Below are 22287 nucleotides of genomic sequence, written 5' to 3' on the forward strand. Positions count from 1 at the left end.
ATGGGTCTATGGCTTAGATAAGACTTGTCCTCCTTTTTCCTAAATTATTGTAACCTTGTTTTTTATTCTTTTTTGCCAAGGTTACTTTTGTTTTCATAGGTTTTTGCTTTGCTGTGAAACCTAAACCTTCATTTTTAAATAATATTTACAAGTTTAGCAAAAAAAAATAAAAAAAAAAATAAAACCAAACTCTGAATACTCTCTCTATATACGCATACAGGAAACTACATAACACGAATAAGATTGTTTTGTTGTTGGGCTTAAAAATTCTATGGGCTTGGGTTTTAGCCCAAATACATTTTAGGTATCAAATAAAAAAAACATGGAAGTAAGAAAATGAGGTTTTTGCGCTTTTGATCTTCTTCATCCCTTCCGGTGTAGAAGTCTTTTTTTTTTCTTTCTTCAGACTAATCTCCCACGATTGTCTGAAGAAGACAAGACAAGAATTCATAAGACCGGAGATTTACCGTTCGGTAATACTTCTCATACCATTTCAAGGTTAGATGTACTTGCGGTTAATCTGATTTGTGTTCTGTTCTGAATTTTGTTTGTGCGCACAAGGTGTTTGTTCATTTGCCTAGACCAAGTTGCTGCATAATTTCGTAAATTTGATTTGGTTATGCTTCTCATTCGTCTACTCTAGCTTTTTTACTTCATCCATCTCTGGTGCAATCCGACTCGGACCTATGGGATCTGTTTTATTTCGTTTTTTCAAAGATTGTGTGAATGTGTGGAGAAGTCGCAGAATCCAATGTGCAGTGACTAGAAGCTTCTCTTTAGGGTTTTGGGTTGATAAGAATCATTTAGGACATGCGTTTGATTCTCTCAAGTTTTGAATTTGTTATTTGTTTCTTAATGAACTCAACGGTAGTTTGATTTGATGCTTATCAAATTGAGGGTTTTTGGATTTTATGCAGAGACTGACTTGACATATGAATGGCGTCGAGGCACTTAGGCAAGAAGGTACTTTTTCGTACTCCTTACATTCATTTTTAGTGAATTTCATTGAAGTTTCGTATTGTTCCTTAGGAATTCGAGTTAAAGCTTTTAGCTTTAGCTTCTGTTTCATACTATTTCATAGTATTTTCCTAATATTTGCATACCTATAGTGAAAGCTCTTGTTTTATCCTTGTTGAGTAGTTACACAATGTTTGAATTGCTTTGCGTAAATATCAGCATTTCGGCCCTCTTTCGAATTCTTGATTGAAAATGTCGTGAATTACTATGAATTGTTTGTTTTATATAGCATAATTAAGTCTTCATCTTTGTTGAGTTTGTTTGGTTTGGTGAAAAGGTACGCAATGTTCAAATTGGTTTGCGTATATATCAGCATTTCAGTCTCATTTTTATTAGCATTTGACATATGTTTATGGATGTCTCATATCTGAAGTAACTTTACATATGTTCAGGGCATTCAAGCCTCTTTTAGAGTAGGTTTGGTTCTTCCACGAGTAGTAGCATCTACAGAGAGGCAGATTTCCTCGACGATTTTTAAAAGAGCTTCTGAAAGTGTCTGTTTTTCATTCGCTCGGTATGTAAATGGTAAGTATTAAAAGAGTGTTCACTCACAGGCGATTACAGTTTTTCTTCTACGTTGTTAGAAAGTGAATTTGAATAACGAGTATCTCACTCTTTTATTCATGTTTAGGGTTTGGTTTTAGTTCGCTATCAAATTGGTCTCGTAGTCATGAATCTTTCCCTACAGATACATCCATAAGGTAAACCATTTCACCTGGATTTTTTTTTTTGTCAAATCTCTCTAAAAGATTCTTCTCAAAGTAGATAATCTATCTGAAATTCTGAATGTTCGCTGGCTTGGATTGGGTTGTTTTTCGAACAGGTATTTTCATGCAAGCCGAGAAACATTGGCAAGAAGAAAAGAGGATGCTGATCGCCTGGTGAGTCATCGTGAACGCAAGAAACAGACTGTGAAAACAAAAGGAAAATTTTCAAAACGGGAGAAAAAGCCGGATATGCCACCTGTTGAAGCTCCTTATGTGCCTCCTAGGCTGAAAAGATTGGCAAAGGGATTACCTGAGAAGACTGTCGATATATTTGAAGGGATGACACTACTTGAGCTCTCAAGGCGTACTGGTGAGTCAGTGGCGGTTTTGCAGAGCATTCTTATCAATGTTGGGGAAACTGTTAGTTCAGAATTCGACACAATCAGTGTTGATGTCGCCGAGCTTCTTGCTATGGTAAGGTGATTTTACTTCTTGTTCCAGGATAATGGATTTCACTGGTCAATCAACTTGGTTTTTAATTGAATATATCTTTAATTTCACATGTGTTTAAGGTTTCGTTCAGTTTATCATCTAACGATATTGAAAGAACATAACCATTTTAACTAAATTGAGATTTGTTGGTTTCTTTTAGTTCAAGATCAGTTTATCCGGATCGAATACCCAGAAAAGTTTTCATTAGTTTTAACCATAGTAGGATTTTGTTTCGCATTAAAATTTGTTATCCCGGTTTTGAGTCGCATCATATTGGTCCTCCGAATATTAGTATAATTCTGTTTGTGTTTTCTCATTTCTCGCAGGAAATCGGGATCAACGTAAGGAGGCAACATTCAACAGAAGGATCTGAAATTCTTCCACGCCCTCCAGTTGTAACCGTAATGGGCCATGTCGATCATGGAAAAACCTCGTTGTTAGATGCTTTAAGAAACACCTCTGTTGCGGCTAGAGAAGCTGGTGGGATCACTCAGCACGTGGGTGCTTTTGTGGTGGGCATGCCGGATTCTGGCACTTCAATCACATTCCTCGACACACCTGGCCATGCCGCTTTTAGCGAGATGCGAGCTCGGGGCGCCGCTGTGACTGATATAGTCGTCTTGGTGGTTGCTGCTGATGATGGGGTAATGCCGCAGACACTTGAGGCCATTAAGCACGCTAGATCAGCAAATGTTCCGATTGTGGTTGCAATCAATAAATGCGATAAACCGGGAGCTGATCCGGAAAAAGTTAAGTACCAGCTCACGTCTGAGGGGATAGAGCTTGAGGATATTGGAGGAAATGTTCAGGTGAGACTTGAGCGAGAGTTTTACTCTGGAATTTGTAATCTCTGAGCCTTTTAACTTTATCGCCATTCTTCAGAAATTGATATGGCTGGGTTTAATGTTTAGTATGGTTTTTGATTCAGTTTGGACTTGGTTTGTTAAATTTCTTTTCATTGGTTTGGTATTTTAGACAGGGACGCAACCTGGTTTCAACTTTTTTTTGTTTTGGTTTGAGTTTTGACTTTTATCCACTATGGTTAGTTTAACCATGGCGATTTGACTTGTTGTTTCAGGCTGTTGAGGTATCTGCAATGAAGAGTACAGGGCTAGATAAATTAGAAGAAGCTCTGCTTCTCCAAGCCGTGGATATGGACCTTAAAGCACGTGTGGATGGACCAGCTCAAGCATATGTGGTGGAAGCTCGGCTCGACAAAGGCCGTGGACCATTAGCCACCATTATTGTAAAAGCCGGAACCTTGGTGAGAGGTCAGCACGTAGTCATTGGGTCTCAGTGGGGAAGACTCAGGGCTATTCGGGACATGATTGGTAAGACAACGGACCGAGCAACACCAGCGATGCCCGTTGAGATTGAAGGGCTTAAAGGTCTTCCAATGGCTGGAGACGATGTCATTGTGGTGGAATCAGAGGAACGCGCAAGGATGTTGAGCGAAGGGAGAAAAAGGAAATATGAAAAAGATCGGTTGTTGAAAGCAGAGGAAGCGAGAACAGAGGAAGCAGCTAGAACAGAAACAGAGTCTGAGGAAGGGTTTGTTCGGGTTGAGTTACCGATAGTAGTGAAATCAGATGTGCAAGGAACCGCACAGGCTGTTGCTGATGCGTTAAAAACATTAAATAGCCCACAGGTGCGTAAAACCGAAATGTTGATGTAAGGTGGTTGTGCCTTATTGGCTTTCTTCTTTGTTAATGTGCCTATTGTTTATATTGGCTAGGTATTTGTGAACATTGTTCATAGTGGAGTGGGAGCAATTTCTCACTCTGATTTGGACTTGGCACAAGCTTGCGGTGCGTGTATCGTTGGGTTCAACGTTAAGGGTGGAAGTTGTGCTAATCTTTCTGCAGCTCAAGCCAGCGTCAAGGTACCCTGCTCTGTTCCAAAAGTCGTTTCAATAATTCCCAACTTCTATTATTGCTTTCACATTCATATCTTGGAGGTAGCTTTTAGCATTGTAACCAATGGTAATCTCTTAGGTATTCCATCACCGTGTGATATACCATTTGCTGGAGGACATCGGGAACTTGATCGTAGAAAAAGCCCCAGGAGTATCAGAGATGGAGGTGGCTGGTGAAGCCGAGGTACTCAGCATTTTCAAGATCTTAGGAAAGAGGAGAACCGAAGATGATGGAGTGAGCATCGCGGGTTGCAAAGTGATGGACGGTCGGGTATGTAGAAGCGGACTGATGAGGCTGTTGCGGAGCGGAGAAGTAGTGTTTGAAGGCCCGTGCGCATCGCTGAAACGGGAGAAACAAGACGTGGACCAGGTCGGGAAAGGGAACGAGTGTGGGCTAGTGATGGGAGAATGGAATGATTTTAGAGTCGGAGATGTGATTCAGTGCATGGAGCCAGTCATTAGGAAACCAAAATTCATTTCCTCTGAGAGTGGAGCTGTGAGAATTGAATGCTGAGAGATCTCTATCTACTAAAAACCCAAAACTCCTAAAATCAATTAAATCTGATTGTGTAGGATATTGATTTTTGGTATTTACCCTGATGATTATTTTATTGTCACAGAAAGGTTCTTACTTTAAACAAAACATAAAAATGTCATGAACAATAAAGTTTTGTATAACATTGTTTACACATTTAAATAACATCAGGGACACTTAAATACATATATTTGTCAAAATGTACGACAATTCTTTTATAGTAATTTTCTTACTAGATCAAAAGAATTTTTGATAGAGAATTAAAGCTTTAAGATAATGTATTCATTTCTGATTTTTTTTTTTGAAAGTCTACAAAGACTTTAGAAGTCTATGAAACTTTTGAACTTAAAAATGTTAGGTTTGAATTTGTGTTATCAACTTGATATATAAAATTTGTATGTTGACCTGTTACAAAGGTCCAGTTGCAATATAATAAATACAAAAGAAATTACTAAGTAAATTCATAGAAAAACACTTATTTATAAATTGCTCTTCTAGCTAAAGAAAACTACAAACAAAGGGAAGATACCAAATTTTGTTTATCTTCGATCCTCTCTCTCTATCTCTATCCTCATGGCATCTTCTTCTACAAACTCTTGGAGATACGACGTCTTCCCTAGTTTCAGAGGAGAAGACATCCGTAATCACTTTCTCAGCCACTTGCTTAAAGAGTTTGAAAGCAAAGGGATAGTGACATTCAGAGACGACCATATCGAAAGAAGCAACACGATCGGTCCAGAGCTGAGAGAAGCCATTAGAGAATCTAAGATCTCTGTAGTCTTGTTCTCGGAGAACTATGCTTCTTCAAGCTGGTGTTTGGACGAGCTTGTTGAGATCTTGAAATGTAAAGAAGAACTAGGACAGAAAGTGATGCCTGTTTTCTATAAAGTGGATCCATCTGATGTAAGAAAACAGACAGGGAAGTTCGGAATGAGTTTCTTGGAAACTTGTCGTGGTAAGACGGAGGAGCAACAACTTAATTGGAGGCAGGCGTTGACTCATGCTGCTAATATTGTTGGAGATCATCGTCAAGATTGGTGAGTTTTTTTATATATTTTTTACTTTTCGTTTGATTAATTTCTTTGTGATTAACTAGTGAATTAAAGCTGATCTTTAATGTGGTCGTTTGAAATGTTTTGTGTTAAAATTGTCTCGCGATGGACATTATACTAAGATAGAAATTAAAAGTAGTCTATAAGGTTCATAGGTCAATTAACTTAGAGAAATTGTATCTCATAAACCCAGTTGACCATTTAATTAGAAATCTAACATCCATAAATCATTATTTTGCTCTCTTTTTATTTAGACAATTTTAACACTATCTTCCTCCTAAAAATCTGAACCAAATTTAAATACTATGTTTGGTTTATCCAGGACATGCAATCTTGCCACCATAACGTCCACGTTATCCGATAACATTCACATACGAGACTTTACGAATTTAACTACGATAGGGTTACCGGCGTAACATAGGACTTATCGCTTTATATATTGTTAATGACCATATATATATTTGATAACAACCTAGTTATCCGATAACAATTTATATATGCAATCTATCTAACCATCTATATTTGATAACATTCTAGTTATCCGATAACAATCTATATGTGTAACTTAGTTATCCGATAACAATCTATATATCATCATCATTTTGTTGATATTAATCAACTCTTCCCCAAATTGGCGTCTCTTGTCAGAGATTTGCCCAAAGAATAAGATGCTCTCATAGCCTGAATTTACAAAAAGTTAATTTTTTTTGTTTTTGTTAAATTGGTATAGGGACAGTCAAGTAATTTTTCCTTACTCTCATTGAAAAAACTAATTTTTAACTTATCAACACCTTATTTTTTGTTTTTGGTTTATTTGTGTATATACTTTTAACTAACCCATTAACTTATTGCCAATTTGTTTTTAATTAAGTATTCGAGTCCAACGTTAAATGATAAATGGTTTTCCATGTGTGATAAGTGGTCTATTAGATTGTAGTAGAATTTTGGAGACAATGGGTTAGCTCCAAGCCTCTAATCTATTAGAAATAGTTCACATTGAACATGTTTTGATATAAAATGACATAGAACATTTATAGATCTTTCGAGTTATAAATGTTTTTGGAGCATTACAGTCTTAGGCCATATGAATGTTTCAAATATTTTGAGTGATTTTTGGATTATAGTTTTTGGTTTTTGGATCTTAGATTTTGGTTTATGATTTACAGATTTTGTATTTAAAAAAAATGAAAAATGGAAAAAATGTCAATTCACGTTTAAAAAAATAAAAAAATTTGGATTTTAAGAAGAAATTAGCAAAATCTTATAAAATCTGGATTTCCTAATTTTCAGAAAATCTATATTTATAAGAATCATGAATGGCTAATAAAATGGATTTTTGCATAATCAAGAGCCAAAAACTGATTTAAAATCATATGTCATTCAAGGCCTTAATTAGACTAAGGAAATATGTTTATACTAATTGCTAAAGACATTGAATGATATTGTTTTTAATCATCAGGGACAATGAAGCATATATGATCACAACAATTTCCAAGGATGTATTAAACAAATTATTAAGTGCAACGCCATCAACATATTACAATGACTTGGTTGGAATTGAAGCTCACATTGCAAAGATGGACTCTTTGTTATGCCTTGAGTCTCAAGAAGTGAGGATAGTAGGGATATGGGGTCCTGCGGGCGTTGGTAAGACTACTATAGCTAGAGCTTTATATCACGAGATTCATGAAAACTTCAAATTTTCTATATTTATGGAGAATGTTAGAGAAAGTTATAATGGTGAAGCTGACCTTGATGACTATGGTTTGAAGCTGCGTTTACAACAAAGATTTTTGTCCAAACTTCTTGATCAAAAGGATTTGAGGATACGCCATTTAGGCGCCATCGAAGAAAGGCTAAAGAACCATAAAGTTCTGATTATTCTTGATGATGTGGACAACATTGAGCAACTCAAAGCCTTGGCTAAGGAAACTCGATGGTTTGGTAACAAGAGCAGAATCATTGTGACAACCCAAAACAAACAAGTTTTGGTTTCACACAATATAACCCACATGTACAAGGTGGCTTATCCTTCAAAACAAGAAGCTCTTACTATATTTTGTCAGCATGCTTTTAATCAAAGCTCCCCATCAGATGATTTCAAGGCTCTTGCAACTGAATTTTCAGCTCTTGCTGGTCATCTTCCACTTGGTCTACGAGTTCTTGGTTCTTTTATGCGTGGAAAGAGCAAAGAGGAGTGGGAATTTTCCTTGCCTACGCTAAAACATCGACTTGATGGAGAGATAGAGAAAGTACTAAAAGTCGGGTATAATGGCTTACATAAGGATGACAAAGCTTTATTTCTTCATATTGCATGTCTTTTTAGCGGTCATCACGAAAACTATGTGAAAGAGATGGTCATACCACCTAACAATGACTCGGATGTTGGTTTTGGACTTGAAGTCTTGGCTAATAAGTCTCTCATACAAAAATACGAGAATGGTATAGTCGAGATGCACTCCTTACTTCGACAATTGGGGAGAGAAGTTGTTCGAGAGCAATCTATTTACGAGCCAGGAAAACGTCAGTTCTTGATGAATACTAGAGAGACTTGTGGTGTCCTTTTCTTTTTTTTTCACATAAGTATGAAAAAATTGCTTTCTTAGGGAACCAAAGCAATAATTAAAGCAATTTTTGTTTTGTAGGGTACGGGAACTGTATTAGGTATATCATTAGATATGAGTGAGATCAAAGAGGAGTTATATATAAGTGAGAAAACTTTTGAAGAGATGCGGAACCTATTGTATCTAAAATTCTATATGAGTAGTCATGTAGATGATGAAATGAAGCTCAAGTTGCTTTTACCAGAAGAAGGGCTAAGCTATCTACCTCAGTTGAGGTTATTACAGTGGGACGCGTATCCTCTCGAGTTTTTGCCTTCTCACTTTCGACCCGAATGTCTTGTCGAACTCAACATGTCGAATAGCAAGCTTAAAAAGCTATGGAGTGGAGTTCAGGTTAGATATAATGTTTGCCATTTTTTTTATTTTCTTCTAAGTTCAAAAAATATTTTATAACGAAGGTTTCTGATTCATATCAAGTTGCAATGAGTAGAGTGGTCTATCTTTAATCCCATCTCAGTTTAATGTAGAATTATGATATTGTATAGTTTTGTATAGAGATGATATAATAGGTTTTTTTATGTTTTTTGTGGTTGTTTTGTATGCATAGTTTGAGCTTTTTGTGAGTTTTGTGTTCTGTCTTGATGTCTTTTTTGCAGCCACTTAGAAATCTCAGGACAATGAATCTGTATAACTCAAGGAATCTAGAAGTCCTTCCAAATCTTTTGGAAGCAACAAAGCTGAACACATTGAATTTGGGTTGGTGTGAGTCTTTGGTGGAGCTTCCTTCATCTATAAAGAACCTTCAAAATCTGTTTTTGTTAGAGATGTCTTGTTGCGGAAAACTAGAGATCATCCCAACCAACATCAACTTAGCATCTCTAGAGTTCCTCCACCTAAGATATTGCACTCGTTTGAAGACCTTCCCCGAGATTTCGACGAATATTCGTCTTCTCAAAATAAAAGGCACTTCCATCACTGAGGTGCCTCCATCAGTCCAATATTGGCGAAAAATCGAAGAAATTTGCATGGAGAGGACTAAGGTAAAAAGATTGGTACATGTTCCTTATGCTTTAGAAAGACTATGTTTGAGGGGTAATAGAGAATTGGAGACTCTTCCAAGATACCTCAAATATCTCCCTCGGCTGCACATGATTGACATCTCCTATTGCATCAATATTATATCGCTACCAGAGCTTCCAGGATCAGTATCCGCCTTAACAGCTGTAAACTGCGAGTCACTTCAGCGTCTACACAGCCACTTTCGAAACAGAAGCATTACCTTGAATTTCACTAACTGTTTAAAGCTAGATCAGAGAGCTCAAGAAAAGATCCACGAGTCAGTTTACATCAACCAGTCTGCATACCAAGTTGCTCTCTTACCTGGTGCACAAGTACCTACATACTTCACATACCGAAGTACGGGAAACGCGATAATGATCCATTGGGATAAGTTAGATCTTTCAAAGTACAACAGATTCAAAGTATGCCTCGTTCTTGGAGCGGGAAAACGTTTTCAAGGTTGTGATATAAAATTTTACAAACAAATGTTGTGTAAACCGAGGGAGTATCACGTGGCCAAGCGTCTTGATACACCAATTCTTGTAAGTGATCATCTTTGCATGTGCGAGTTTGGATTATTGCCACCACATCCTCCAACGCAAAGGGAGCTTCTACGGCCAATCAAAATGATGATGGTGTCCTTTGAGAGTCGGGGATTTGATAAGTGCCAAGTTAAAGAATGCGGTTTACAGTTCTTGGAGCCTCATGAGACATCCCAGTTCCGGTCTCTATCGCTTCATCAGTACTTTGGTAGTAGTAGTAGTAGTGGTAATGAAGACCATGAGGAAACCAGTAGTGATATTGAAGAAATTATCCATGGAGATAAAGAAGGAAGTAGCAGGAACAAATCTGTTAGGAGTTGGATTAAGGTTGGAGCAAAAAAATTGAGACTTAGTTTGGATTGTCTAAAGCATTAATATTATTTTTATATATTTTGGTCTAATATATATATATATACTAGCAGTTGACCCGCGCTCCGCGCGGGAGGTTTATAATTTTGTTTCGTTGATTTTTTATTCATATTGTGATATTTTATTATTATTTTTAATTGATTTTCAAAAATATTATAATTATTTTCTCTTTAATTATTATCTTTCAATACTCAAATTTTGATTAAAAGCATTTGATTCAATTTATGAAATATCATTTTTTTTCTTTTTGATCATGTTATAAACTAATATTTCACTTTCATTTTATTTTTCCTCTTTATAATTTTATATATACAATTACATAAATGTTGTTTTAGTCTACCATAAATTTAAATTTTACTTCCATTCTAAAACTCAGTACATATTTAAAATATTAAATTATGATCAATTTAAAATGAAAGTTGAATTATATTATTACCACTAATAAAAAATTAAAGTATTGTTTTTCTTATTTTAACATTTTATTTTTTTTACATAATTTATTTTTATTTATATAAACTTTCTATTAATTAAATAAGTAACATAAATATGCACTAAATGAATGTTTTAAATTTATTTTAATGTTTAAACAAAAATGTGGCTTAGGTGGATGCTTAGGTGGCATCATGAGAAGAGAGAAAAAGCTAATTTTATATATATACTAGTCGGTTGCCCGCGCGTAGCGCGGGAGTTTATTATGTTGTTTATGAGAAATTGGTTTGTATTTTATTTTCTACTTATTTTTTTCACTATACTATACTTTACTTTTTTAAAACTTAGATTGTTGTTTAGATTTTGTATAGAAAAACTATTGAGTTTTAACTTCATTAGTTGTTGAGAAATTAAGTATGTATAGTATAAGTCGAAATGTGGGCGTAAACGGAAGTGCGGTGAAGAATCATTGAGAAACGTGTGTTATTAGGATTTTTACCAAATATAGATATAGATATTAATATTTTGAGCCCTTTTATATGTTGGCATGAAATTTGAACATAATTTGTGGGTTTCGGGCGGATTGTTGTATTTTTAATTGTTTACATTATCTCATTATATATTGTCATATTTTTTTATTTTTTTTACGTTTTTCTTTTTTGGATTTGTCGTAATTTATATCTCGTAATGATCATTTTTATACTATTATATATTTGTTTCTGATTTTATGTTTTATATATATATTTTTGTTTTTCATATGGAACAATTTTCAAATTTAACATATTAGTAAGATTTACTTTATATTTTTAGTTTATTTCATTTAATAATATTTTTTATTTTAATTTACAATTTTTATGAAATATAGTTAACTTTTTATTTTGTTTATTAGTTTAACATATGTGTTCTATTGGAAAAAATTAGTTAAATTCATATTGGAAACCTTTAAAGAAATATTATTTTTATTTTTACGTTTTTATACGTTTTTACAAAATGAGAATTCATGTTTCGGTCCGACGTATCTCATTTATGTTAGAAAATTTTGTGAGACATAAATTAGATAGATTTATATTCTCAAAATTTCTTACTTTCTTTTCTACTCCCGTTAATCCCATTATATTTAGGTTTACATTGTGTAAATATAATCATATATATATATTTTAAATATTCACTACAAACTATAATCTATTATTTATATATTTGTTTGTATAATCGATAATTAGTAAGTTTTCTTAACTTTTAAACAAATCATCTTTTTTAGTTTTATAATGTATAATATAAAATAGACCTTTCATATTCTTTTTTGAAAAAATTATTTATATAGGTTTAAATCTTAAAATTAAATGATAAAATGGTATAATTAATTTTAAAAATTAAATAATAAAATGAAGTGGATGATGATGTGGCTTAAAGAGAAGAGAGAAAAAGCTAACTTTATATATATAGATATATATTCCTTTAGGTATAAATAGAGCATTATTTTTATTTTTCCATGATATAACTCAAATCAATTCGATTATTTTGTTTTTTTGTTATAATTGATTTATTAAATTATATACTAATGGTCATAAACTAAAAACTTTTAAAATTAATCAAATTGATTTGAGTTATACCATGGAAAAATGAAAAATCACAAAAACTAGATGACATTCCCTGTCTCAACCAAACGCAGCGTATCATATCCCAGTAGTAACGCCAATTTTGGACCAAAGGCTTTATTCAACAAAGCTTGTGGTCGTTTTAAAAAGAGAGGATAGATAAAATTAAAAAAGTAAAGCTTTTAGGGATTTGAAGGAAGATAAGAAGCGAATACACACACAATGCTTCAACTCTGCTCCACGTTTCGTCCTCAACTTCTTCTTCCTCCTCGTCAATTCCGATTCACTGATGGGGTTTTGATTCGGTAGCTTCTCTTTTTTCACGATTCTTCCCATTTCATTACCTTTATCCGAAAACTTCATCTTTTCGAATTGGTTTTGTGATGAACACAACTGTTTGTTTGTTTATACGATACGAGGTTAGGTCCTTTAGTTACTTTTGTGCTTTAGGTTTCAAAACCCCCACCAAAAGTGTTTTGCTGGTTTGGGTTATATATAAAAATCGATTCTTTTGGTTCTTTTGATTCGTTTGATGAATAAAAATCGATTCTTTTGGTTCTTTTGATACGTTTGATGAATAAAAATCGATTCTTTTGGTTGGGTTGATGGATAAAAATCGATTCTTTTGGTTCTTTTGGTTTGTTTGATGAATAAAAATCGATTCTTTTGATTGGTTTGATGGATAAAAATCGATTCTTTTGGTTGGTTTGATGGATAATCTTTTGATTGGTTTGATGATTGCTTAGGATCTTTATGTCTAGATATCAGAGCTAACTGTGTTGTTTGAACTTTTGTTTTTGTAACAGCCAAATAAACTTTGGTGGAAGCAACTCAGTGAGTATCAGACCAGTGATACGTTGTCAGAGAGCTAGTGGAGGGAGAGGTGGAGCTAATAGAAGCAAACCTGCAAAGCCGCCTGTTAAAGAAGGGAGCAACAAAACAGTCATCGAAGGTTTAGTAACTGAATCACTACCTAATGGTATGTTTCGAGTGGATTTGGAGAATGGGGATAACATTCTTGGTTATATCTGTGGTAAGATTAGGAAGAACTTCATTCGGATACTCCCGGGGGATAAAGTGAAAGTCGAAATGAGTGTTTATGATTCAACTAAAGGTCGTATCATTTTCAGAATGAGTAGTAGGGACTAAGTTAAAAGAAACCACTCTTGTAAGTGTGTTTGTCTGTGATCCTGTTAATTCTTTTTTTATAAGTTTAGGCAAGTTTGATGGGAAAGAATCGTGTAATCGTACAGGTTTCTACATCGTAATTCAGGTTTTTTGCCGCGTTATGTTCCTCGTTCTCCTATATATTTTCATAAAGCTTGAACATCTTCTTGATCTGTCTGTCTAAATGGGACTACTATGCAACTGTGATTAGTTCTTTACTTGGTGTTATGTTGTTTCCGTAACTATAGAAGCCATTGTAAAAGCCATTTTGCGAACAACCTGTATGTAAGAAAAGCTTGTATTGGGTTTAAAGTTTTGAATGTTAGTTTGATATTTTTGAAAGGTTTAGATGACTATTGCGTGATTAGTAGTCTTTGTTGGTTTTTCTTGTTCACAAATTGTGATTAATTTTCATAAACCGTTTAAATTAACTTTAAGTTATATCTATTAACAAACCGACCTTAGCTCAGTTGGTAGAGCGGAAGACTGTAGTAGTTGCTGTAATCTTTAGGTCGCTGGTTCGATTCCGGCAGGTCGGATTGTTTTAAAATTTTTGTTTTTCTTTTTCTTTTGGGCTTCACACTTTCAGACTTCAGTTGTAATTTGTCACTAATTGGGCCAAAATATAAGAATTTACGATACAATCCTTTAAAGTATACACACAAGTTCAAAATTTGTCCTTCTATAATTCTGATTTTATAACATTTTGAGATCAGTCCAAAATTTTTTAACAGACACATTTCTCTTAAAACGCCATCATCAAACATTAGCTGCACCAAAATCGACAGTAGTCCTTTCTAGACAATATTACAACACTATGTAAAATGATATATAAAAGTTTTCATTATATTCTCTTATTGAGTACCTTGAAAAGATATGTTATAGCAAGAAGAAAATGTGTATGCATGCTTAAGATTTTTAAAATAGACCATATAATCAGAAAACACCATAAAAATTTATATGATTTAGCTTTGATGCTTGCCTTGTAGAATTGGGTTTTGAGTTTGATTGGTTCTCCTAAAAATGTAACGTTTACGGGAAGTTGCAGTTGTTAGCGTTTAAGACTAATCAAACAAGTAACATTTAGTTTTTATTTCTCATTATTTTTGAAAACAACATTTTTATTCTATTATCGCTCATTTGATGAGGTGTGAATGTATTACTCTTGAATTGTAAAAGATTTAAAGAATAAAAAAGAACAACACATCCTCCTCAATTTTCTTATAATATGGTTTTCAATACAAACTTAAGAAACTGAGAGCTAGGTACTTTATATGTAGTAGATAGTAAATAATCTAATATGCCTTGCTCGAGATCTAACAATGGAGATATTTAAAATGTTGCAAAAGTACATTTATCATAGTAAGAAAACAAAATCTTAAAAAAACTTTATTGAAAATATGATTAGGTATGTAAATCTTTGATGCTATAACAATTTTTCTTTTTAAATGCCATAATTGAACTCCTAGTCAAAACTAGAAGCATCTAAATCTTGCGTAGATTTGCATAACTAATTTATATTCTCAATTAGTAGATGTTCTAATACAAGTTTGAAAACATCATTCTCCGACGATTTTCAGTTTCCAGATGTATAAGGGAAGTAAAGACTCTTATGGACCAACACCTCGATATATAAGAGAAACCTTCAAATCAAATTTCATACACATGAAAATATAATTCAGTACGTCTTAGGTTCTCCTCCACAACTCTGCAAATACGAGTTGGAACTTAAAATAAAAAATAAAATAAAAAATCAAAGATTGAAAACAACGATGAAATATGAAAATTGAATAGTTTTAAAGACTTATGATTATGCATCAGATTGGTATATGTCAACGATGAAAGATGTGGTCTTAAATCTTTTAAAGTTGGTATATATATATATGTATGTCATATTTTCTACCAATTACTGTGTACGTGTTGGCTGTGTACTTGTGGTATCGTTCTCGAACCCGTAAAAGAAAGAGAGGAGGCAAAAATGCATCAGCTTGTGTTAGGGCTTGATGATAATTGATACACGTTTTGGGAAATCTACTTTTTCGTTTTGATAGAAATACAAAGACTTACATCGGTTCATGTCGTAAATAACAATAAGAATTTTGAGTTTCAAGAAAAATGTATAGAGGAGATCGAGTGAAGACGGTATAAATTAAGGTAAGACGAACATAAAAATTCAAAACTTCTCTTACACTAATCACAAAATTTAACTTAAAAGTTTCTTTTTAACTATAAAACTGAAATTTATTTGAAACATTACAAAAAGTAGTAGTATTGCAATGTGGAAGCTAATGTGATTCAGTTAAACAACAACTTTGTCCAAGATTGGTAAAGACTTGCATTTGGCAACTAAAGGTACAGCTTTAGGCATGGTAAGACCTTTTCCTTCCGACATGTCAACCACCACATCATCATCTCTCTCCCAATCAAAACATTGGATCAACGATCCTAAAGCCGAACCCAATACAAGTTGGGCAAGGCCCATACCTGGACAAGCCCTCCTACCAATTCCAAAAGGCAAAAACTTACCACGATGGGTCTCTGATTCAAACCTCTCCGGCTTAAAAGACTCAGGCTCATCCCATACCTTAGGATCTCTCTGAATAGCCCACGCATTTACTAGTAACCAAGTGTCACGTGGAATTTCATATCCAGCAACTTTAAAGTCAACGGATGATACGTGTGGAACAAGTAACGGTGCCGCCGGATACAAACGAAGAGTCTCTGAGACCACATTATTGAGATAAGTACACTTGGCTGCATCTGATTCCTCTAACACACACCTTTCTAACAAAACGTCGTTTAGTTCCATTTTCAATCTCTTTAACACTTCTGGATGGTTTAAGAGATTAGCCATTGCCCATTCTAACGTCACCGACGTTGTGTCTGTACCAGCTAGCAAAAGCACCTGCAACAAAATTCAAGAACTCTCTTACTTAATGATGACTACTCCAAAGCAACTAAAATTAAACATGTTCACGAACCTCTACGAGTCCTTTGATGATATCGTCTGTGTAATACTCAGGTTCTGAATCTTGAAGAGTAAGCAAATGAGCGATCATTGTATTCTCATACTCTGTTTTTCCTCTGTTTCTCCTCTGCTCATCGACCAAATCTTGAAAAAACTTATCGAGTTTCGCAAAGAGCTGCTTCATTCTCTTTATGTATCCACCGGAATCAAACATCTTGAGAACCGGGAGAAAATCTCCGACGTAAGTAACACCGGCGAGCTCGAACACATCTCTAATAAGCTCACGAACGTTCTTAGCTTCCTCGTTTTGCTCTCTTTTTCCGGCGATCATAGTCATCAAGATGTTAAACGTAAGCGTAGAAAGCAATGGTCTAAGACTCACTCTCACGTAACCATTTCTTGATCTTGATGTTGTTGTTGTCGCTACGTGAATGGTCCGAAGCAGAGCTCTCACTTCATCTCTACGAACCTCAGACGAGTCTCTGAGACGAGCAGGGGAGAAGATATCAACGGTGCAGAAACGTCGGAGTCTCCGCCAGTGTTCGCCGTACGGAGCTGAGCTAAACACCGTGTAGTTGTAAGAAATGATCTCGGTTAAAGTAGCCGGAGGCCTGTTGGCGAAAACGACATCGTTCTGGTGAGATAAAAACTCCTCCGCCGCGGAAGCTGACGTCACAACCACGACACGACGAGAGCCTAAGCGGAGAGAAAACACGTCGCTGCGGAGGTTTTGGGAGAGGTCACGGAGGCAACGGTGAATAGGTTCTTTGAGAAGGTGGATGTGTCCGATCACCGGGAAACCAACCGGACTTGGCGGTAAATTCTTGTTCTTTGATCGGAAAACATAAGCCACTGTGATGATAGATCCAACGGTGATGAGAGCGAGTAAAAACAAATCAATCGTCTCACTGATTTGTATACACATGATTTCTGGAGACAAGTCATAAAGGATAGGAGTCGAGTGGTTATTAAAGAGTGGTCTCACTCTTGTATGTATAATGACATGTTAAGTAGGCTGGGCCTAAAAATTAATCTACTTAACGCTAGGCCCATTAGTACTATTTTGTGTTTGTCTACCAATTAAGGTTTGGAATTGCTTCTAGAGAATATTAGTCATGATTTAATTTTTTTTTTTTTGGTAAAATAACAAAATATTAAGTTATATTACTGTATTTGGGACATCCTTTTTATTTTCGTAACTAGTACCTGAAAATAACTATGCATCACCAAGTTTAAGTAACTACCAAATGAGGATGGCTTCCTTGTATGTTTAGCAAATTTCCATGGCATGATTAATCCATTGAGTGTTGTTTATATATTTGTTCACAATTTTGTAGAGCTCTTGTGATTTGTAGCTGGATCTATATGTTTAAGTAGATTTGTCGGTATTTGTTGCTAGAAAGAGTGAGACATCCATCTATAAGATAAATTATATGCGGTTCTATATACAATATAGTAGTGATTAAAGTTAAAACATCTGAGATTTTGGACTGATGATCAAAGTTATAAACGAAAATAAGAATGTTCTCTTGTTTCTGTTAAAAGTAAAATTTAAACATAAAATTTTGGGTCACATACAAATATTGGAGTCAATTTACCTAATTAGTATATAACAAAACTGAAGTTATTTAATTGTTGACAAAAAAGTGAAGTTAATTATTAGACCAAACAAGACAGTAATTCATAAATCAAATATATAAAAATTGATAAATTAGTATTGCATGAAAATATAGTAATGGTAAGAAACTTATTAACTTTCTTCCTCTCAATACACATCTCCTAACCAGAGGTGGTAGGCTAGTAGTTCTAGTCTGGTGGAAGAGTCGCCCTGTTGGTCTAGGCCAGGGATCGATTCTCCCCAGACGCAGAATTACTAGCTTTATCCCTTTGGTCACATGGGTATGGCCCTCTTGTTTAAGGCCCATTTGAAAAACTGGGGGGACCCTACCCGTGGGATACCTTCTCTCCAGAGATTAGTCTCGGATCCTTCCATAGCTCCGGGGATTTACCCTGAGTAATCAAAAAAAAAAAAATACACATCTCCTAATTTTTAGCTTAAGAGGTGACCATACCATACCATTTCTTTCCTACTCCTTTTTCAAAACGTCTCTCTTCTTCTTCTCCTTTTGGTGGCTTTGAATACCGTGTATGCTAGGAATGTTAATAGTGACTTGAGATATAATGGATATGCCTCAGGAGACACACGGGAAAACGGCCAATTCCCCCACAAACTATGTTACTTTATCGCATTCACACACATAACTTTGTCGCGTGCCTATAACTATATAAATTTGTATTAAATTTGAATTTTCTACATGGACAAAACAAATCTGGTCTAAACCCACAAATCTCTAAACGACGTTACTATTCCGTTAAGAGAAAGATGACTAGGATGCCACGTGGATTGAAAAGAAAAAATAAGGAAAAAATTAATTAACCCAGGTTCGAACCAACTACCTTTCACACAACTTAGCAGATGTAATACCACTACACCTCCTTCTAATAATGATAGTTATCTAAATGGATATATACATATACAATAAATACAAAATGACAAAACTAAAAAAGAAACTCATCTCTCTTTGCTGTCTCGATTTCTTCATCTCCTCTCCACCATCATCACTCGTTCAACTCCAGCGAGAAACTGAAAAGTTTTTCTCTTAATCAAACTTGAATATCAATTTTTATTTTTATTTTCCTTTTGCGAAATCCAGTTGAATCAAATCTGATATGATCAACCAAAGAAAACCCAGTTTTTAGTCCAATAAATTATATGTGATTAGGAGATCGGAGAAGAGAAAACAATTAAAGGTTTTACCCCATTGTTTTTAATTTTCATTCTAGATCTACGACACAGAGATCACATAAAGACCAAAATTCAGAGAAATAAACCAAAAAATAAGTTCATTAACAGATTTGAGAAACAAAAAAAATTAACTAGATGATGAGAATAAGAAAGCGAAGTCATTGGAAACATAAAAAAGTGAACGGAAGGTGACAGATTGATCGGAGAAGAAGAGTCGGCGATGCACCTATCTACTCGACCTAATCTATGAGAAACAGATAATCGTTATATATAAATGTATATTTGATTGTCAATGTACATATAATGGTGTTGGCACAGTTGGTACTACGTAAGCGATATTGAGTAGTAAGTCAAGGGTTCGATTCTTAGATATGTATTATTTTGTTTTTTAATAATACGACGTCGTTTTGGTGTTATCAAATCCACGTGGCATCCTAGTCATCTTTCTCTTAACGGAATAGTAACGTCGTTTAGAGATTTGTGGGTTTAGACCAGATTTGTTTTGTCCATGTAGAAAATTCAAATTTAATACAAATTTATGTAGTTTTAGGCACGCGACAAAGTTATGTGTATGAATGCGATAAAGTAACATAGTTTGTGGGGGAATCGGCCGTTTTCCCGGAGACACACCATCGAAGAATGCATAATCGCAGATATCGAGGAGAATGATGCGAAAGACTTGAGGCGGTGGTGTAGGATCTCAAAAATCTTAGAGCAGGGCCATTGGTATATCTAACTAGAGTCCCCTACAATTTTTTTTTTTTTAATAAAAAATTTGGGAAGTTATTTGCTAGTCCCACTAATACGAGATGGTCCGCGAATAGTTGACTTCTTTTTTTTTAAATCTAAAAATAATAATAATAAAAATTTCTGGGACAAAAAGAAGTTTCAACCAATACATATAGTATTAGGCACAAATGGCTTTAAGAAAATCCATTCCCTTTAAGTTGTAAGGCTTCTCTTATGGAGCTGCGATGGTGAAACATGTACCAAAGTAACATAATTGTCAGGATTTATGTCTTTTAGAGTTGTTGGCCAAAAATTAGAGAAAATAATTGATTCGAATTAGGTCCTTATGCGGTTTTGATTAGTCTTTGGTGCAGTAAAAATCATAACTACGGTAAATATCTCATTGCATTGATAAATCTTACCTTCATACGTGAAAACATAAATTTTAACCCTTATTTTTACGCGGAACTTTATCTATATATGGTTGTTATTGGAACTATAGAAGAGTAAACTAACCGACCAGCAGCAACTAGCAAGCAAGTGCAATTAGCATAATCATATATTAATGGACGCATGTTCTCCACTAACCAAATTCTCTCATCTTTATGACTCCATCTGTACGTAATCAATCTTATCTTCATACTCCCTAGTATTGTATAAACTGCAGTATGTATTATTAACGTGATAAAATATAATTATTAAGAATATAAAACTAGTTATACAAAATTAATTGTAATGAAACAATACTAGCTTAACAATACTAGTTTTTCAAACATAATGCAAAACTAAAATTGTAAATTTCACAATCTATTTGTAACATAAATAATATTAAAATAATAATAAGATATTAAGAATGACTTTTAAAGTACTTAAGAAAGACTTTAAAGTTTATACACATCAAAATTTATAAAAGATTTATTGAATATTTTTGGAAAAAAAAAAAATTTAATTTAAAGTTATTAGAAAGTGATAAAGGATAACAAGTTGATATAAAAGAAAAGTTGATTTTTTAAAAAGAAGAATAGACCCATATGAGTGATAGCCCTCAGTCATATTTTCTACCCAAACAAGGAAAGTTGGTGAACTATGTCTATATATGATTCCACTCCAAGTCCTCTTTCATACTCACAAAATCAATATTACTTACTCATTTTTCTACTAAAACACTCTTAACTATGACAAAACAAATGTACAAACAAGTACTCTTCTCCTTCATCGTCTTGACTGTTTTACTTTACCAATCCAACACCGTCTCATCTTTCCGAAAATTCCACCTAGCTAAACCATGCAAGCGTTTCGTCTTGCACCTCCATGATGTTACCTTCGATGGCGATAACGCGGATAACGCCACTTCAGCAGCAATTGTGAACCCTATAGGACTAGGAGGCTTCAATTTTGGGAAGTTTTTGATCACGGACAGTCCTTTGACAATGGACGAGAACTTTCTCTCGGAACCGGTGGCTCGTGTTCAAGGCTTTTGGTTCGTCCACGGTAAGACGAAATTCGACACTTGGCTCGCTTGGTCGGTGGTGTTCAATTCAACAAAACACAAAGGGTCGATTAACATGATGGGTGAAAATCCGATTATGGAGCCTAGTAGAGATGTATCGGTCGTTGGTGGCACTGGTGACTTCATCATGACTCGTGGGATTGCTACGATCACGAGCGATGCCGTTGAAGGTAATAAGTATTACCGTATCAAAATGGACATTAAACTCTATGAATGTTACTATTAGAGCTACTAATACATTTATGTCTCGGCTGTGGTGTTTCGGAATTGATATATCTTTTGGGTTTGATGTTTGTCTCTTTTGGCATTTATTTGCATTTTTCTTTTCTTTATTGGTGTTGTTCCAAGTTCCAACAAATGTCTTAAGTAAAACTGTGGTAACAAAAGAGTCCTTGTATTTCTTATACCAAGTTTTAAACATACAAATGGGCTAAAACTATTTAATGTATATCGTATATATACAAATACTATATAAAATGAAGTAGGATGACAAATTCGGACTTTTAACGTGAGCTTTTAACACAAAACCAATTGGCAATTAGTAGATTGACCATAACCCTATATATATTAGTTGATGTATTCTCCAATTACCGATGTGGGACTTTATTTTATATCACCCCTTCACGCTCAGAATAAATGTAACGTGGACATATGTGGGATTTGACAACCATGGGGTGGAACAACAATCAGGTGGCTCTGGTACCATGACAAATTCGGGATTTAACATGGGCTTCTAACACAAAACCAATTGGCGATGAATAGATTGACCATAACCATATATATATATATATATATATATTACTTGATATATTCTCCAATTACCGATGTGTG

The 22287-nt window shown here is 34.6% G+C and overlaps 5 protein-coding genes and 1 non-coding gene across 8 annotated transcripts; 5 read left to right on the forward strand and 1 right to left on the reverse strand.

The window, feature by feature from the left end:
- The first annotated feature begins 348 nt into the window (after positions 1-348).
- Positions 349-4828, forward strand: LOC17883251 (translation initiation factor IF-2). 3 transcript variants are annotated; one of them, XM_023781175.1, is made up of 9 exons: positions 349-498; positions 918-963; positions 1410-1542; positions 1649-1718; positions 1841-2198; positions 2543-3025; positions 3295-3864; positions 3952-4098; positions 4211-4828. In XM_023781175.1, exons 2-9 carry the CDS (start codon positions 937-939, stop codon positions 4643-4645), a joined length of 2223 nt encoding a protein of 740 aa, XP_023636943.1. In that variant the 5' UTR covers positions 349-498; positions 918-936; the 3' UTR covers positions 4646-4828. The 3 variants fall into 3 exon arrangements, with proteins under 3 accessions (XP_023636943.1, XP_006287133.1, XP_023636944.1); XM_006287071.2 differs by having other exon boundaries at positions 349-473; XM_023781176.1 differs by lacking the exons at positions 3952-4098; positions 4211-4828 and having other exon boundaries at positions 3295-3891.
- A 292-nt stretch (positions 4829-5120) lies between these two features.
- On the forward strand, positions 5121-10299 carry LOC17882542 (putative disease resistance protein At4g11170). The gene is given in 3 exon segments (XM_023781254.1): positions 5121-5703; positions 7178-8675; positions 8939-10299. Coding segments are annotated over 3 exon segments (3282 nt in total). The 5' UTR covers positions 5121-5239; the 3' UTR covers positions 10259-10299.
- A 2144-nt stretch (positions 10300-12443) lies between these two features.
- LOC17881148 (translation initiation factor IF-1, chloroplastic) lies at positions 12444-13565 on the forward strand. The gene is made up of 2 exons (XM_006288798.2): positions 12444-12581; positions 13083-13565. Exons 1-2 carry the CDS (start codon positions 12499-12501, stop codon positions 13423-13425), a joined length of 426 nt encoding a protein of 141 aa, XP_006288860.1. The 5' UTR covers positions 12444-12498; the 3' UTR covers positions 13426-13565.
- Positions 13566-13898: 333 nt separating this feature from the next.
- On the forward strand, positions 13899-13982 carry TRNAY-GUA. The gene is given in 2 exon segments: positions 13899-13935; positions 13947-13982. It is a non-coding gene; the product is annotated as a tRNA-Tyr (tRNA).
- A 1660-nt stretch (positions 13983-15642) lies between these two features.
- Positions 15643-17505, reverse strand: LOC17883643 (cytochrome P450 81D1). The gene is made up of 2 exons (XM_006287448.2): positions 16425-17505; positions 15643-16348 (listed from the first exon to the last, which is right to left on the reverse strand). Exons 1-2 carry the CDS (start codon positions 17334-17336, stop codon positions 15743-15745), a joined length of 1518 nt encoding a protein of 505 aa, XP_006287510.2. The 5' UTR covers positions 17337-17505; the 3' UTR covers positions 15643-15742.
- A 3574-nt stretch (positions 17506-21079) lies between these two features.
- LOC17882751 (dirigent protein 13) lies at positions 21080-21904 on the forward strand. The gene has a single exon (XM_006286512.2). It carries the CDS (start codon positions 21122-21124, stop codon positions 21680-21682), a length of 561 nt encoding a protein of 186 aa, XP_006286574.1. The 5' UTR covers positions 21080-21121; the 3' UTR covers positions 21683-21904.
- Positions 21905-22287: the final 383 nt, after the last annotated feature.

The sequence above is a fragment of the Capsella rubella genome, unplaced genomic scaffold, assembly GCF_000375325.1.
Source record: "Capsella rubella cultivar Monte Gargano unplaced genomic scaffold, Caprub1_0 scaffold_6, whole genome shotgun sequence".
NCBI lineage: Eukaryota > Viridiplantae > Streptophyta > Magnoliopsida > Brassicales > Brassicaceae > Capsella > Capsella rubella.